Genomic DNA, 15,734 nt, shown 5'->3' on the forward strand with positions numbered 1-15,734 from the left:
TGTTCAGACCATATTCCTCTTTCCAGGCATGTAGCCTATTGTTGCTGGATAATGTGTCATCTGGAATAGTTATGATGCTCAGGTGCCGAGACGTCTCGTCTATCTGCGCAGTGACCTTGAACTGTCCTTGGGCAACATACCTCAGGGAATTTCTTTGTGCAACAATGACCTTGACCTGACGTGAGCAGCAGAAATGAACTTGAACTATTACCCTGTAAATCTACAGCTCCCACTGAAAGGTCACGAGTAAAATGTGTGACTCTGGATTATTCAGAGACGTTGGGGTATATTTACTGAAGTCCGATTTGAATCGAATTTGATCGATTTAAAATTGATAATAGTCAATCAACATCGATATTGTGTTTCTGGGGCTAAATCATACATTTACTGACAATTTTTTTTTTTAAGTATTAGCAAATGTGTGATTTAGCCCCAAAAACACAACATTGATGTTGATCGATTTTAAATCGATTAAAATCGAACTTTAGTAAATATACCCCCTTATGTGCAACCTGTGGAACTAGAAGTTTCTGTACTTATTTAAAGACATACAGAATTTAAATGAATGCGTATTTATGTTCAGCTTCAAGTATCAATAATAAATAAAAGATTAATCATCAATGATAGATAACAGTTAAAAGGCCGCTATCTACAAAATGATTGATGCAATCCATAGGAGTCACTGCTATACTAATAGGGAAGGGATGTAGTCACCATTTCGGCGGTCGGGATGCTGGTGCTTAGAATACCGGAGCCGGAATCCCTACAGTTGGCATCCCGGCTAAAGATTCCTGACCGCCAGCATACTGACGGTAAGTATTACGTTTAGGGTTAGGTTTAGGGTTAGGGCATAGATGCCGACATTCTGCCTGCCCCTCCCGGGAGGGGGTAGCCAGGTCGGCAAAATCGGGGGACTTGGCCGACATTTGTGGGTGGAACGGGGGCATGGCCACGTGAACATGTCATTTTGGCCCCGCAAAATTATGCAATTTGGCATGAATTCCATCACCGTCCCCCCGCTGTCGGGGACTTCATACAATCGTGGTGGGGGGGTGGGGAAGAAGGGTCAGCGGCTGCTGGGAGGCTTGCCTGCCTTTCCGGGGGGCTGAGAGCGGCACCCGATTTTTGTGATGCTCCTGGCCAAATAGGGGGGGGGGAGGTAGGCAAGTATGGGTTAGGGTTAGGCACTAGGCGGAAGGTAAGGCTGCAAGGGTGTGGGACAGGGTTGGGCTGGGGGGCGTAGGGTTAGGGTTAGGCTACGATGGGGAAGGTTAGGGATAGTCTGCAGGGGGGGGCGGTAGGGTAAGGGTTAGGCTACGAGGGGTAGGGTTAGTCCAGCACCCCACATAGGATGGTGTCACCACAACAATTTTAAAGATCCAGAGACAACCTTAGGTTGGACAAAGGCACAATGTAAAGAACCGCCTTGTTATCATGAAAAACGATAAATCAATATGAAAGCGCGCAAAGCTAAGATGATGGTGAGGCAGATGGCACCATCCCAGGTGAGGAAGCATAGGGGATCCCAAAATTAAATCAAAGGAGCTCTCTGTAGGCCCTGCAAGCAACATTAATGTCCCAAGAAGACACTGAAAACTGGAGGCTGAAAATATATTAGAACATTACCTACAGAAAACTAAAGTAAACGTTAAAGAGACTGTAAGCTGAAGATGTGCATGCAGGGTATAATAATGTTATAATCTCTCTGTGCTGACTACGGGCAAATTCAGGAGCCCGTCTGCTGGCACTCTGCAATATTGACCTTCCTTGCCGAACCTGGCCACCCATCACCATTATCACATCTTCATTAGGCTGACAGGAGAGCTTGGGGGGGGGGGGGAGGCATTATGGGGAAGAGAAGGCAAACAATGCGTGCTAAAGTGAGGGCCCCCTAAAAATATATAACATTCAATAACATTAATTATTTTACACATTCACTCCTTTATGTTTCCACTACACAAAAACAAAAGGAAAGTTAAAAATAAAGGTAAAGGGATACGATCCATTGAAAATGATGGAACTAGTCTTGGCCAGTGTGAATGTATATCATGTATTGAGAATTCAGGCCGATGGTTAGAGGAACACTGTGTTCTTGTAAGAAAGTAGGCAATGGACCAAGCGCGCATTCCTTTCCTATCCACTGCACCTCAGGAGAATCACAAGACATATATTCTATGCTTCAGAGGTTGCAGTCTAATGCTGGCATTCCAGCTATCATGTGATCTCTACAGTAGAGCCCTGATTGTTGAGGAGAAATCAAATCCGCTCAGTGCTCCAGATTCATAGCTCACACTGTGCAAAGAAGAATTATGTACACCAACAAGTGCTCTTTCTTCAACGGTAAAGCTCATTTCCTACCCTCAGGACATGTGTGTGTAAAGTCATCTCTTCAAAGTGAAGTGGGAAAGATTATGACAGCCTCCCATCTCCCACTTCCTTCCAGAGCTTGCCTTTCCCATAGACATTAGGGACTCACATTTGCTCTCTGTTAGTGGCAGCAGCGTAGTTGATTATATGAAAGCACTAGTGGTAAAATGGTAGTGCACGTCATCAACATTGGTGAACAAGGGCATAAACAGTGTGTGGAAATTCCATTTAATGATCATTGTGTGATTTGGGATACAATATGGGTATAGAGTACAAGGCACCTGATTGGACAGTTCCTATCCAGTCACATGGTGTGGAGGTTCTGTCAGAATACCAGCTATGGACGTGCACCACCATCACTAACACTGTGTGAGGATCCACCACAAAACCAGCTATGGATGACAGGAGGCAGTGTACCACCATCACTGACACTAGGTGAGGAACCACCTCAATACCAGCAATGGATGACAGGTGGCAGTGTACAAACATCACTGACACTGAGGATCCACCACAATACCAGCTACAGGCGATAAGTGGCAGTGCGCCATCATCACTGGCAATTGCACAATTGAACTTCTGATAAAGGAACACATAAATCAGGACTAAGAGACCTCATCTGCATGGTGCCTTATAAGGCCCTCAGTCCTGCCAAGCATTACACAAGCTATATTTTAAATAGCATTTCTCTGTTGGTGCTTCGTAGAGTTTGGTTTTATTTGCCTGATCATCGACTTCAGCCATGCTCCTCATTATGGTACTTCTCCAACCCATGGACTTCAGCTATGCTCCTCGTTATTGTACCTTCTCCATGGACCCATGGACATCAGCTTCAGGCGCCATTATTCTATCTTCTCCAACCCATCATCTTTGTCTTTGTCCCTTACGATTCTACCTTCCCAAACCCATGGATTTTAGCTTTGTTCTTCACTGTTCTACATTCTCCAACCCTTGGACTTTGACTTTGTCCCTCGCCAACTCTACCTTCTCCTGTCCATGGACTTCACTTTATCCATCACAATTCTAAATTCTCCATCCCATCGACTTTGGTTTTGTCCCTCATAATTCTGAATTCGTTTACCCATTAACTTCAGCACTGTCCCTCACAACTGATCCTTTCAGGTTGAAGCTTGGCGAGATGTGGTGTTTCTCTGATAGCTACCCCAGCTAAGTGGTTCTCCTAGAAGCCACCAACTCCAGGACACATGGCAAATTTGCACACACCTCCCATCCATAACACAGTGGTAGTATGAATAGCTTTGGAAATTGTCCTGTGACAAGGGTACGTGGTTGCTGAATACAATGAAAGAGGTCCTAGAAAATCGACTCGCTGTACTGAAGATACTACAATGCAATACATTTTGTCTGCTGAAAGAACAGAGTGAATTACACAGGATAGGTAAGGAATAAACCGGTGGCTTACCAAACAGCAGGACGCACACAAATAATTGTGCCTCCATATTGTTTACCGAAAGGTCATCTGCAATTTGAATTTCCTCAAGTCCCCGTCAGCTCCCGATCTTAAAAAAGAAAAAAAAATTCTAATTAGTAAATTTTTTAATACATCCCAACACACATAAATAAATAAAAATCATAACAGAATTGACCTTTACAGGTCCTGTCCTATCCATTCCCTAATGTAATGTCTTAGCATCTGGCAGACAGCTGCGCTCACTCAGGAAATAATCCTGGCCGCTGAGACTCCATCATGTATTTTCCCTATACGGATTTACCTAATTTCACATTGCCACCAGGATTGACATCTTCCTTAGGTTCCTATAAGGGCCGTAACTATAATAGCCTAAACTTTGATGGGGTTCTCCCACTTTGCAGTATACAATCATCGTATAGGTACCCCCATCATCCCACTGGAACTTTTTATTTTATTTTTTTTACACTTCTCCAAATGAAACACTTTATTAGCTCATCAGTGGTGGCTTTATTAGCTCATCAGTGGTGGCTTTATTAGCTCATCGTGGGTGGTGGGCTGGGATCCTCGACGTCTTTGGCGTCTTTTCAAAAACATGTCAGTCACCCCCAAACCTCCGGAGTTAAGTCTGTGATTTATCCATTCTGAGCCCTACTCCTGGGTGCCGCTAAATGGGCATCTGAAAATGCAGCACTCTGATGGACAAGGCCTGGGGCAGAATGTAGCCCAACGCTGCAGAAAGATCCATTGTTGGAGATGGAAACCCCAGGCCACTTGCAATGTTTATAGTTACTGGGGACTCAAAAACACTGGGACATGCCCACAGGGAGGGGGGGAGCGGGTACTACTTCCTGGGCCAGTTGGAGGGGCCTAGCGGGTGCTCGGGACAGCAACCACCTCCACCACCTCTGCTCACTACTGCTGGCCAAACTTGTATAGCGGCGCAGCCGGAGTGGCACATCAGCTGCAGCAGTCTCCTCTCACTGCCCGATGGGCCGCTGCGGCTGCACTGCTATACAGGTGTGGTCAGCAGTAGTTGGCAGAGATCAAACCTCCCCCCCCGCCCTGGAGGTGCCCTCCTGCACTTTTCTAAGAGGGGGTGTGGCCAAATCTCCTGGAATGGCCACGTCCCCGCCAGTACCCGGGCCCCGTCAGATCTCTCTACAGCCCTGCATGCCCTAGTTTAGCGACGGCGTGTTGATGGAATTGCGGCCTATACGCACGCGTAAATGCGTCTATTTTGAGACAGATCTTATGCACCAGATATAGGGATGGCACAAGTGCGCATTGTTAACGATGGGGGCTGTAAACCCAAAGGCAAAAGACGGCCGACTTGCATTAAACTCCACCTATATTTTATATTAAAGGCGTCATAGAATTCAGAGGCCACAGTAAACCAGCAATAATAAAACTGTATGGGCGTATTCATTTTAGAAAAGACCAATGAGAGACCTTTCTCCACAAGAAGGAAGCCAACACCCACAAATCTGAAGCTGAGCAAGCTGTGGCACCATAGCTGGAGTTTGGCTAACCCTCTCCATGAGAAGATAAAGTTTAGGCTCAACAGTTGAATTGTTCATGAGAAACGGTTGAGAATTTTAAGTGACTCACAACTAATGCTCGAGTGCCCTTTCCGGCTCCTCTCTCCTCCTTTCTAATCTAGCAATGACCATTTTATTTCTTTCCAGTCATATTCAACAATAGGTTCAGGTCTTGCAATTAGTTCAACTAAGCTTTCTCTTTTACTAACCAATGTATTATTAATGGGACACTTCCGCCGTTAAGTGACATTTCTTATCACCCCCTACAGTGGCAACAATGAATAATTTTGTGATTTATTTAAAGTTCTCCAAGAGGAACATGTCCCAGGGAAGAGTAAAAATTCACGTGATAGCTTACAGTACTTCCACGTTTGGGCTGCGCATGCGTAAATCCATTGGATCCCCCTCCGCAAACAATTTTCTAAAATGTAGTCTATAGGCTCTCTGGACTTTCTTTTTGTCTTTTTGCCTGATTGACATTATTTAAACAATTTTACAGTACAACCGGCAAGTTGTCACACAATGTTATTTTTCATATATATATATATATATATATATATATAATATATATATATATATATATATATACACACACACACATATATATATACATGAAAAACTACCATAAGTGTTTATATTATATATACACACACACATAAACATGTAGCTTAGAATGAGGTAGCCAACATGCAGCTATCGAGCCGTTAGGGAACTGCAAATCCCAGCATGCATGGCTTGAGAGACGCGGTTTGCACATGAAAGGAGACATAAAGCTGCACTGTATTTATTTTTCTCATATTGAATTATTTGAAGCCATTATATATAATGATAAGATTGATGTCACAGGAGTTGTGGACAGGTGTATCATAGACAGCGACTTTTGGCTGCTCTCTGTGCGGTACTTTGTGCCAGGAATAGGCTGCAGGCGTCTGGCTTTGCTCTTGGTTAGCACAGGGTGCATTTGTCATGTTCTTGCATGGACCATGAATTATTCCCCTTACTTACATAATTGTGGCTTTGTGGAAACCACATAAATATTCAAATATCCGCAGAACACAAAGATGAATGAATGACTTAGCCACCCAGCAAGACAACATCATCCCATTCAGTATAGGGTCTCGCCGTAATCCGCCCCCTAACTCATATAGGGGTCCGCCCTCCCAGCATGCTCCGGTCATGGATGGATCAGTAGCAAAAGCTCTGCCGATTGGGACAATTCTCTGTTATTTTAAAGAGCTCATGTATAGGAGCCTCAGTCTGACCTCTTGACTCCCCTGAAATAAAATAACCTCCACTTTTATATGTAGCACAACACAAGGGAGGAACGCCATTTGTCTACAGGAACTGATCATCTCAATCCAAAAACTTGTACAAAAACATTCTGCAAAACATTCTTTACTTGTAATAATCTATAGGGGTCCATTTATTAATAACGGCATTTGCAATGTGATCTGGGCAAGACATTACCGCTCATTAACACATTGCAAGATGCGATCATAGCGCCGGAATGTATCATCTTGCACCCCCTGGGACAGTGGCTCCTTCCGGTGCCCGTCCCTGTGATGTGCCCGGAGCGCTGCCGGGGCTGCTGCTCATTCGCAGTCCCACTGACAGCACAGGCGCCACGAAGTGCAGCTCATAGGCTACAACACGCTAACGCCATCTTCAGATGGCGATACCTGCGGGGGCCAATCTAGTTTTGGTTCCGTTGATAAGGATGCAGAGGGGTTGACGTGAAAAAGTTAAAGTTTCATTTACACATCATTGGGGGTAAATTTACTAAGATGGGAGTTTTATTAAGTGATGTTGCCCATAGCAACCAATCAGATTCCAGGTATTATCTTCTAGAAGGTGCTAGATAAATGAGAAGTAGAATCTGATTGGTTGCTATGGGCAACATCACTTCTTAATAGAACTCCCATCTTAGTAAATTTACCCCATTGTGTCCAAAGAGATCTTTTCATATCATCTGAAATGCTCTGCATATTTTTCCCATCCAAACGAGCAGACCATTTGGAAACTACATAAGGCAGATCAGTAAGTTGCAGCTGAGATGAACCCAATGAAACACTGAGAAATCAGACTGGGACACCAAAGAGCATGAACCAAAAAAGGAGGAACTTGAACAAGGAACGGAGGAATTTGAACGGTAAAGTAGAGTGGCCGCCATGCTTTATTCTGCTGTTCCCTATTTAAGGTATCAAACTGATCTGCATATGAAACGACTACAGGTTCCGTCACCTCCATTTGTGTCAATAAGACATACAGGGGTCAATCCAATTACCTGCGAAGGGGGCGAGTTGTCGCTGCAACCACATACAAACATTGGCAACAGCACCCGAACTCACACCCCTCGTGGTCTCTTCTTGTCCCGGAGTCGCACATTTTTGTGCGCAGACCTATGGGACTTCGAACAAAAATCAGGGAGTCCAGCAATACCATAAGTGCGGCATACAGCTGCACTTACTCGCGCCGCGAGGGGACTCGTGGCAAATTGGATTGACCCAACAGAGAGAAACCTTAACATCCCACCAGAGCGGTCCTGGGGTCATGAAAATGTATTGAAGTGAGTTTTCATTATGTGGGATGAGGTACGTTCAGGGTCAGTAGGGGCGTAATAGGCACACACATGTGAAGGCATTACTTATTGCGCGGCGTCACAGGGCCATCAGTCTATTGTGATATATAACATTCCCACCTCAGGGACTGCAGATAGCCGTACAGGTCCCTTTCTTCATGAAGACTCAAGCAAGGGTCAACCCCACTGGCATTTTTTTTGCATGCATTTTACTCGTTTGTTAAGTGCCAGCAAAACTATATAAATGGGTGTGACACTAGAAACTGTGGCTTTCTCTGGCACATACCCACTGTCGTTTTTACTAGGGTTACTTTTTTTTAAATGCATCTTGTTCTAATGATTGAGTTTACTGTTAGGTCTTGTACATATCTCCGGTCTAAAAACCTACAGTGAAAAGGTCGACAATGTCTAGATAGACACCAGATGTTAGACAGTCAATAGGTCTACAGGGATATAAGGTCAACACACTAAAGGTCAACATGAACAAATGTTGACATATACATATTGTCAACATGGTCAAAAGGTTGACACAAAAAAAGAAAGGTCAACACATTTTTATTTTTTAGGGTCAGGCACTTACCTGAGTGTTAGGGTTAAGCACTTACCCCGACAGTTAGGGTTAGGCACCAGGGCGGAGGGTTAGGGTTAGGCACCAAGGGGAGGGTTAGGGAAAAGAGTAGGGTTAGAAAAAAAAATGTCGACCAGTTTCGTGTCGACCTTTTGTCCCTGTCGACCTACTGACTGTCTAACATCTGGTGTCAATCTAGACATTGTCTACCTTTTTACTGTAGATAGCAATAATAATGATTATTGTTCTGCAGGTTAATGCATCGGTCATGACAACAATTACTAATTTAATGGTAGAGGGAGCAAAGCAAACACAAAAGGCGAGTACTGTAACTGTGCACCTGGACAAACCATGTTGCACTGCAGGCGGGGCAGATTTAACATGTACAAAAAGATTTAAGCTTCCGTAGTTACACACTTGGTAAATGAGAGAAATGATCCAAGGGTAATTTTACTGAGAGCTGAAACGATCGTATGAACAGAGAACATCTGATTTCCAGTGTACACACTGCTCAGGAGATCGTTGATGTGGCGTTCTTAAATGCAGAGTTGTACACAGAGCCGGCGTTTGCGTCTAAGTCATTGCGCATGGTTCAGGGTACATTATCATAGTCACACGCAGCGACTTGTTACTCGCAGCGTGATTGACAGTCAGGCAGCATTGAGGGGAGGTTATGGCGAGTGGTGGACAATAACACAGGCCTGGTACGACCGTTTTGGGGGCATGTCTCACACTGCGTCCGCGATCCCATACGCAAGAAGTACGGCTCCGGTGTCCCAGTTCCTACGGCCATTCTGCGGGACAATAGGATCGCTCAGGACTGCGACAATCTAATGTTCTGTGATCGGTGCTGCGTCTTTGTGTGCAGATGCTAGACTTTGCAAATACTTCTCCCAGCGTCTGTGACATTTGCATATTTTTGCATAGGAGCTGTGTACACAGACGCAGCACCGGCAGCATTAGCGGACAACTTTGAATGAGGCTCTATGTCGGCTCGATCACATACACACTATGGGCCTGATTCGTTAAGGATCGTTATCGCACAGTGATTGACAGGCAGTTAGTGTTTGGGGGGGTGATGGAGGGGTGGTCGGAGAAACAGGCGTGCCTGAACGTTTGAGTGCCGTTGCATGGGCGTGCATAAATTAGCCATAGCGATTGCATACGCAGCTTGTGTACTTAGGGCCTGATTCAGCAATGATCGCTATTCTGCTAGAACGCACGCAGCGCAGTTGCTATTATTAGTGGTGAAATGCAAATGTTTACAATCGCATTGCAATTACGGCCTAACATTAGGACGCCAACTTCCCCTTACATACATCCGTATACTTGGGCAACATAGTAAAATAATCGGTAACATCGAGTAACATCGGACCCATACGCACAGGTAAGGCAGGTCAGACCTCACTCAGGAATTGCTAACTTCAGGTCACGCTATGAGGCCTCAGGCTGCGTATGGTATTGCAGTGGATAATGTATGCACGCCCCTGCAATGCCGTCCAAACGCACTGGCACGCCTGCGTTTGCCCGACCCAATCACCCCCTCCCCCCGTCACCACCCACAACAGGCACTTCCTGTCAATCACTGTACTCGGGGTCTGCGTAGCCTCTGCAAACGCATTTCCCATCGCAATTGCTAGTTTGTACACACGCACTGCGATGCATACCCATGCGCAATGCAAATTAATCAACCGATTGCGTGCGACTTTGCAACTGCGTTCCTATCTGAATCAGGCCCTTACTGAATGTGACGAGGTTAGCAATTTCTCAGTAAGGTCAGGGCTGCTGTAATTCTGCATGAGGAGCCGATGTTACTCGATGTTACCTATGTTTATGGAGGTTTGCAAAGTATTACGGATGTGAGATAGCGGCAGTGGGAGGCAGTGAGCGTCTCTATCCCGGCAGTGCGACGACAATGCGATAACAATCATTAGCATAGTTTTGCAGCAGACCTGCGTGGGGCTGCGATCGCAATAGCGATCCTTAATGAATCAGGCCCTATATTTGTTGCACATTATTGGCTCATCTGAACCATTGAATGTCGCGCAGTATTCCAGGAGTTGGGAGCAGATCCTGCTGCTTTTGGAACAACCATCGATCCCAGGCAGCCGAGAATTGGCTATTCGCCCCGATTATTGCAGCGTGAGTCCAGCTGTAAGATATGGGAGGGGCGTGTCCTAGCTCAAATCTAAATTGCAGTCTGAAAATAAAGCTGTCCAGCACTTGTGGGCTACATGCAAAAGCAGCAGGTATTTACCTTGCATTCAAAAATAATAAATGTACTTGTTCCAATTGCATTGCAGTATGGTTTGTTCCAGATACAAAGCGCCTGATTCAAAGGTGGACAATAATGTACACACTGGTACTGCGAATCATATGCATATTCATGCGTAATACAAAAAACATCGTCCAACTGTGCAAACATCGGCACGATTCATGCACTGCGACCTCCCATCTGCCAAAGTGCAGAAACATGAGCTATACGTGCGCCAGGCCAGTCTTGTGGTTACTAAATGATGCTGTCTTTAATAGGGACTACAAATACATTAGTACGTATAAGATCCAGCTCACATGGGATAATACTCTATTTTTAAATTTTATCCCGACATGCAATATATCTCTGGAGATGTCAGTTATTAACGTGACCATTCACGGAACAGCAGGACGTACAGAAATGATGTGAGGTAGGTAGATGAGATCCATAGACAGTAATCATAGCTGTGACGCCCTAGAAAAGGGTAATCTACTAAATATACAGGAACATCTCCAGCGAATGACACATCTTCTTAACATGACCTGAAGAGTTCTGGCAACATGCGTTGAAATCGTCTTAGATTTACCAGGCAAAGGTTTTAAGCTGCATACACACACGATTTTTTGAACGATTATCGTTAAACGATATCGTTTAACGATAATCGTTCAAAAAAATCATTGTGTGTGTATGCAGCTTTAGTCCTGTTGTCGTTATATACAGTACAAGCCTATTGTGTCAAACTCTGAAACTCTAAATACAAGTATAAACTTAAGTAATGTAGATGCAAAATGTTTCGATTCCCAGGTTCCGTGTTGTCTATGAGCTATCTCGTTATCCCCCCTCTGTTTTTGTTTTTTTTTGGTCTTTTTTAAATAGTGGATTGCAGTGACCTAATTAAACTCCTAAACAAAGTAGAAGTTTGAATCTGTTACCTTGGGACGCGCGTCACTTTGCAGACTTGTGTCTCCTACAGCCTGGTGACAAGGAGCAAACCTCAGGATCTTATCTCTCAGCTTTACGCAGAGTCCGACGGGGTCCAGCCTCCCGATGCATGGGGGGCAGAGGGGGGGTGTTATACCAACTTACAGCGTGAGAACGCAGGCGATGGGAAAACAAACAAGCAATGATGGAGCGGGCGGGCAGATATAACGGGGTAGCTTCTCCCTCCCTCCAACCTGATCCTAAATGGAGTGATTCTTATTCAAATTGGTACTGTCACTGGTGAGCGGAGGTCTGAAAGGGGAGCGCACGGTTTCCAAGCTACAGGAATGCAGTGGCTGATTCTTTCTGCTCTAGGGGTCATACACTAAGCCTCTGGCCTCCATTGCTTTTTATTTGCTACCGTACGTAGCCCCCTTGTACAGGCCTGGTTGCAAGTTTTACAGGACCGGCAGCTGCCTCACCAACAATCTGGAAAAAATATTAACGGCCTCTTGTAATCACTATAAACTGAATAAAATGAGATGACGGGGGGACATTTATAGGTGAAGCGTGCCGATCGGAGATTATTGTCCGCAGCCAGACGGTACTGACCAGCATAATCCAGTATCGTCTGTGGCAATTACCAGTTATGTATATAGTGCACACATATTCCGCAGCGCTTTTGAGAGAGTATTTCAGTCATTCATATCAGTCCCCGCCCAGGTGAACAATTAACCTACCAGTGTGTTTTTTTTTGGAAAAGTGGGAGGAAACCCCACGCACACATTGAGGAGAACACACAAACTCTCCACAGATGGACCATGACTGGAAATTTAGCTCAGTGCTGTGAAGCAGCAATGCTAACCACTATGCCATCCATGCTTAGGTCAATTGTTCTTAACTCCTGGGCACAGGAGCCTATTGAACAAGCGATTGCTACTTAAGGCTTGATTCGTAGGTACTGCCGACGTCTAAGGCAGTTGAGCGATATTTTTTCTGCTGCTGTTGCGCATATGTCCAGATGGCGTGGAGTCGCAAGTTGCGATTGAGGGAGACGCGCAGGTTCAGAAATGTGTTAAAGGTGTAGTGGGCGTTACTGGGAGGTGGCAGAGCGCAGGCACGGAGATGGCAGTCTTATGGGTGTGTCCAGGGGCACTGAGAGGGGGGGGGAGCAGGTACTAATTACCCGGGTCCGGGCACAGGAGCAGCGGGGGCCCGCTGCTCCTGTGCCCACTTGTTAATTAGGCTCCTGTGCCCGCTGCTGTGTGCTGGGCTGCACTGGGAGACTGCTTCTGGCTGCTAAGTAGCAGACACAGCAGTCTCCTATGCCTGTGGGCAGAGTGATCACACAGATCGCGCTCCCCACTGGCTATGCACCAGGCTGAGGGGCTCACAGCGCCCCCCTCCCCAGTGCGCCCCAAAAAATTGTCTAAGGGGGCGTGGCCACACCTCCTGCAATATGGTCACAACCCCTTCTTATCCCGGGCCCGGCGCGGCTGTCGGCGCCCGTGGGCGTGTCATGGAAGTGTCGCAGGCGTGTCATTGAAAGTGGTTGAGACCGGATGCGGTGGGCAAAGCCTTCCTTAGATGGCGTTGCCAAATAGAAGCCGATGGGTTTCTATTCGTGGCTCCCCCCTGGGAGGGATCTAATAACTTAGATGTCGATATATTGTTTGTTCGGTTGACGAACACTATATAACCGATATGTCTGTGAACAATGTCATTCAAAATTAAGTCATGATGAATAGGCCCCATAGAGGTATTTATTTTATTTATTTATTACCAGTTATCTATAAAATATATTACTAAAGGTTACCTAGCGGTTCTCACCATTGAAGTCAATGATGGGAACCGTTCATTGGCTGAGAGAGGTGGAGGCTTACCTCTCTCAACCAATGAACACTCAGCACTGGGATTTTTCTATAGTGAAATGCCGCGGCTGAAATGTCATTCGGGAAGTACCTTCCTTGGAGGACGGTACTTATGTCTGTGGCTCGGGTCTTTGGGTTTTTGTGTTGTAAGAAGACGGTGGATACCTTCTTGGACGAGAGGACCTGTCCAGGGATTGAAGGAGAGTATATGTGAGTGTGTATGTGTGTAATAAACTTATACAGTCACGGTGTGTGTGTTTTCTTTATTTTAATATTTGTTTTGCAGCTGAACTACAGGTTCCAGCAGGCCCTTAATGCCCCGCATGCTGGTTCTTGCGGTTCTCCAGGTACCAGCATTTGGGGGAGGCTTGCTGGGACCTGTAGTTCTACTGACAATGTTATTACAACTATTTTTACGCAACACTTTACACTATCAACCCGGCACCCACCGCCCTGGAGTTATGGGAATAGACCCGGGCTATTAGCCCAGGCCTGGGGTGTCCTAGAGAGAGGGGACCCCTTTATTGGGGGGGTCCCCACCTCCCCAGTGATCCCCGGCATGGGCTGGCTAGTGGTCAAACTTGGTGAAAGGCTTCCCCTGGCTGTGGCATTACACCCCCGCTAAAAAGAGTCCGGTACTAGTGATGGAAAATACAGGGGACCCCTACGTCTTTTGTCCCCTGTATTTTTACAATCAGAAAAGTCCGGGGCTGGTTGTGCCTTTAGTGGGGACCTAACGTGATTTTTAAAAAAAAAATATTTTAAACTTTCTTACACAGGTGCATGCACGGATCTCACTGTGCATGAATCTGTGTCTCGTAGTACAGCCCAGTATTTAAATTTTAAAGAAATCGTTAAGATAGTTGTCAGGGATTTTGGACAGCAAACGATATATCGTTGACGATTTGGAAAATCGTTAACGTCGAACGATCTATCGTTTGATCGTTAGTAAAATTGCAAAAGTGTGTATGCACTATGGGCCTGATTCAGAGCCGCTCGCTATTTGCGGTCGTTCGTTTAAAAAAAGGGGTGGCTATTCAAATGAACCGTTCGCACTTTGCGGTCTGTTCACGCCTCTAAGTCTGAACGAGCGAGCAAAACTTGCGGTCAAAATTTAGAAAAATACGCCCCCTGGCCGCTCGCATCATACGTCATGTCCGCTATTTATTAGATTAATCTAGTACATCGAACAGCGTATGAACTGCTCGCTATTCTTGTGGTTGGTTTTTTCAACCGCTATTTTGCGAGTAGTTCTGACTAAAAAAAAAACAAGTGACGTGGTCGCTGACGCTGCTGTATTAATTATGCACACCCATAAAACGCCCGTTTTGAAATTTAAGCACGCCTGCGTTCTGAATTCCACTCCCCGTTTTCAAGCACCTTCCCCTGTTACCACCCACATACGCCTCCTCCTGTCACTCAAAATAGCAGACATTCGCTATTTTGCGAACAAACGAGTTTCGGCCGCACTGACTGGTTCGCGCATGCGTATTACATCCGTACGCATGCGCAGTTGTGTGAACATCGCTCAGTGCAAACGAGCGGCCGCTTACGAGCGGCTCTGAATCAGGCCCTATATCGTTAGTCCAGAAGTTCAAGGGAAATCGCTAATGATATTGGATCGTTTGCAAATCATTTAATGTGTACTCAGCTTAAGTGCTTACTTAGTTGAGCAGCCATTTGGGAGGCCGAACCCATATTCAGTCAATTAGTTCAGCAGCAGACACCACTGAGGCATCTGCAGATGGTGACACGGTGAGAAGGTCCGTTCTTTCTTCACCACTTTTTCATATTAACTTCACTTAAAATGAAATAAAAACTGGACCTTTTCCCCCGCCAATGTTTTTGCCTGTCTCCTTATTGCACTTGTCTGCTTAGAGTGGGCTGACATCAGCCGCTATGGAGTTTATAGGCAATGTAGCGTAGGCAATTGGTCATTTCCCAGTTATTGCGTTGCCTTAACGTCAGAGGTACAATAAGATACAGTTACATGTCCTGTAACCCGGTAATCCTTCGCTGCCTGTGTTCTATCTTGTAAGAAGTTTCTTGCTAGTTTGTAGTTAGTGGATAAAGTTATGATTTTACATAAAGCCAATTAAATATATCCTGTAGTACTGTCTGTCTCCGTGATGTGCCCATCCTCCCCAGGGATTTATTTGTACATTGTTCCTAGTAGGGTTGCATTTTCTTTTCAAAAGAATTAATGAA

General features: G+C 45.5%; 1 protein-coding gene across 2 annotated transcripts in view; it reads right to left on the reverse strand.

The window, feature by feature from the left end:
- The window catches only part of LOC148523435 (laminin subunit beta-1-like), a 139,779-nt gene that overhangs the window by 98,564 nt on the left and 25,481 nt on the right, over positions 1-15,734 (reverse strand). Inside the window, exons 1-2 of one of the 2 annotated variants that reach the window (XM_088473224.1) lie at positions 11,667-11,746; positions 3,788-3,884 (exon numbers count right to left, since the gene is read on the reverse strand). In XM_088473224.1, coding sequence (XP_088329350.1) covers positions 3,788-3,824 — 37 coding nt within the window. In that variant the 5' untranslated portion in view covers positions 3,825-3,884; positions 11,667-11,746. Of the gene's footprint in view, positions 1-3,787; positions 3,885-11,666; positions 11,747-15,734 lie in introns of those variants that run through there. The other variant, XM_088473225.1, reaches the window with a different exon arrangement.

The sequence above is a fragment of the Taudactylus pleione genome, unplaced genomic scaffold, assembly GCF_031769625.1.
Source record: "Taudactylus pleione unplaced genomic scaffold, aTauple2 ptg000133l, whole genome shotgun sequence".
Classification (NCBI taxonomy): domain Eukaryota; kingdom Metazoa; phylum Chordata; class Amphibia; order Anura; family Myobatrachidae; genus Taudactylus; species Taudactylus pleione.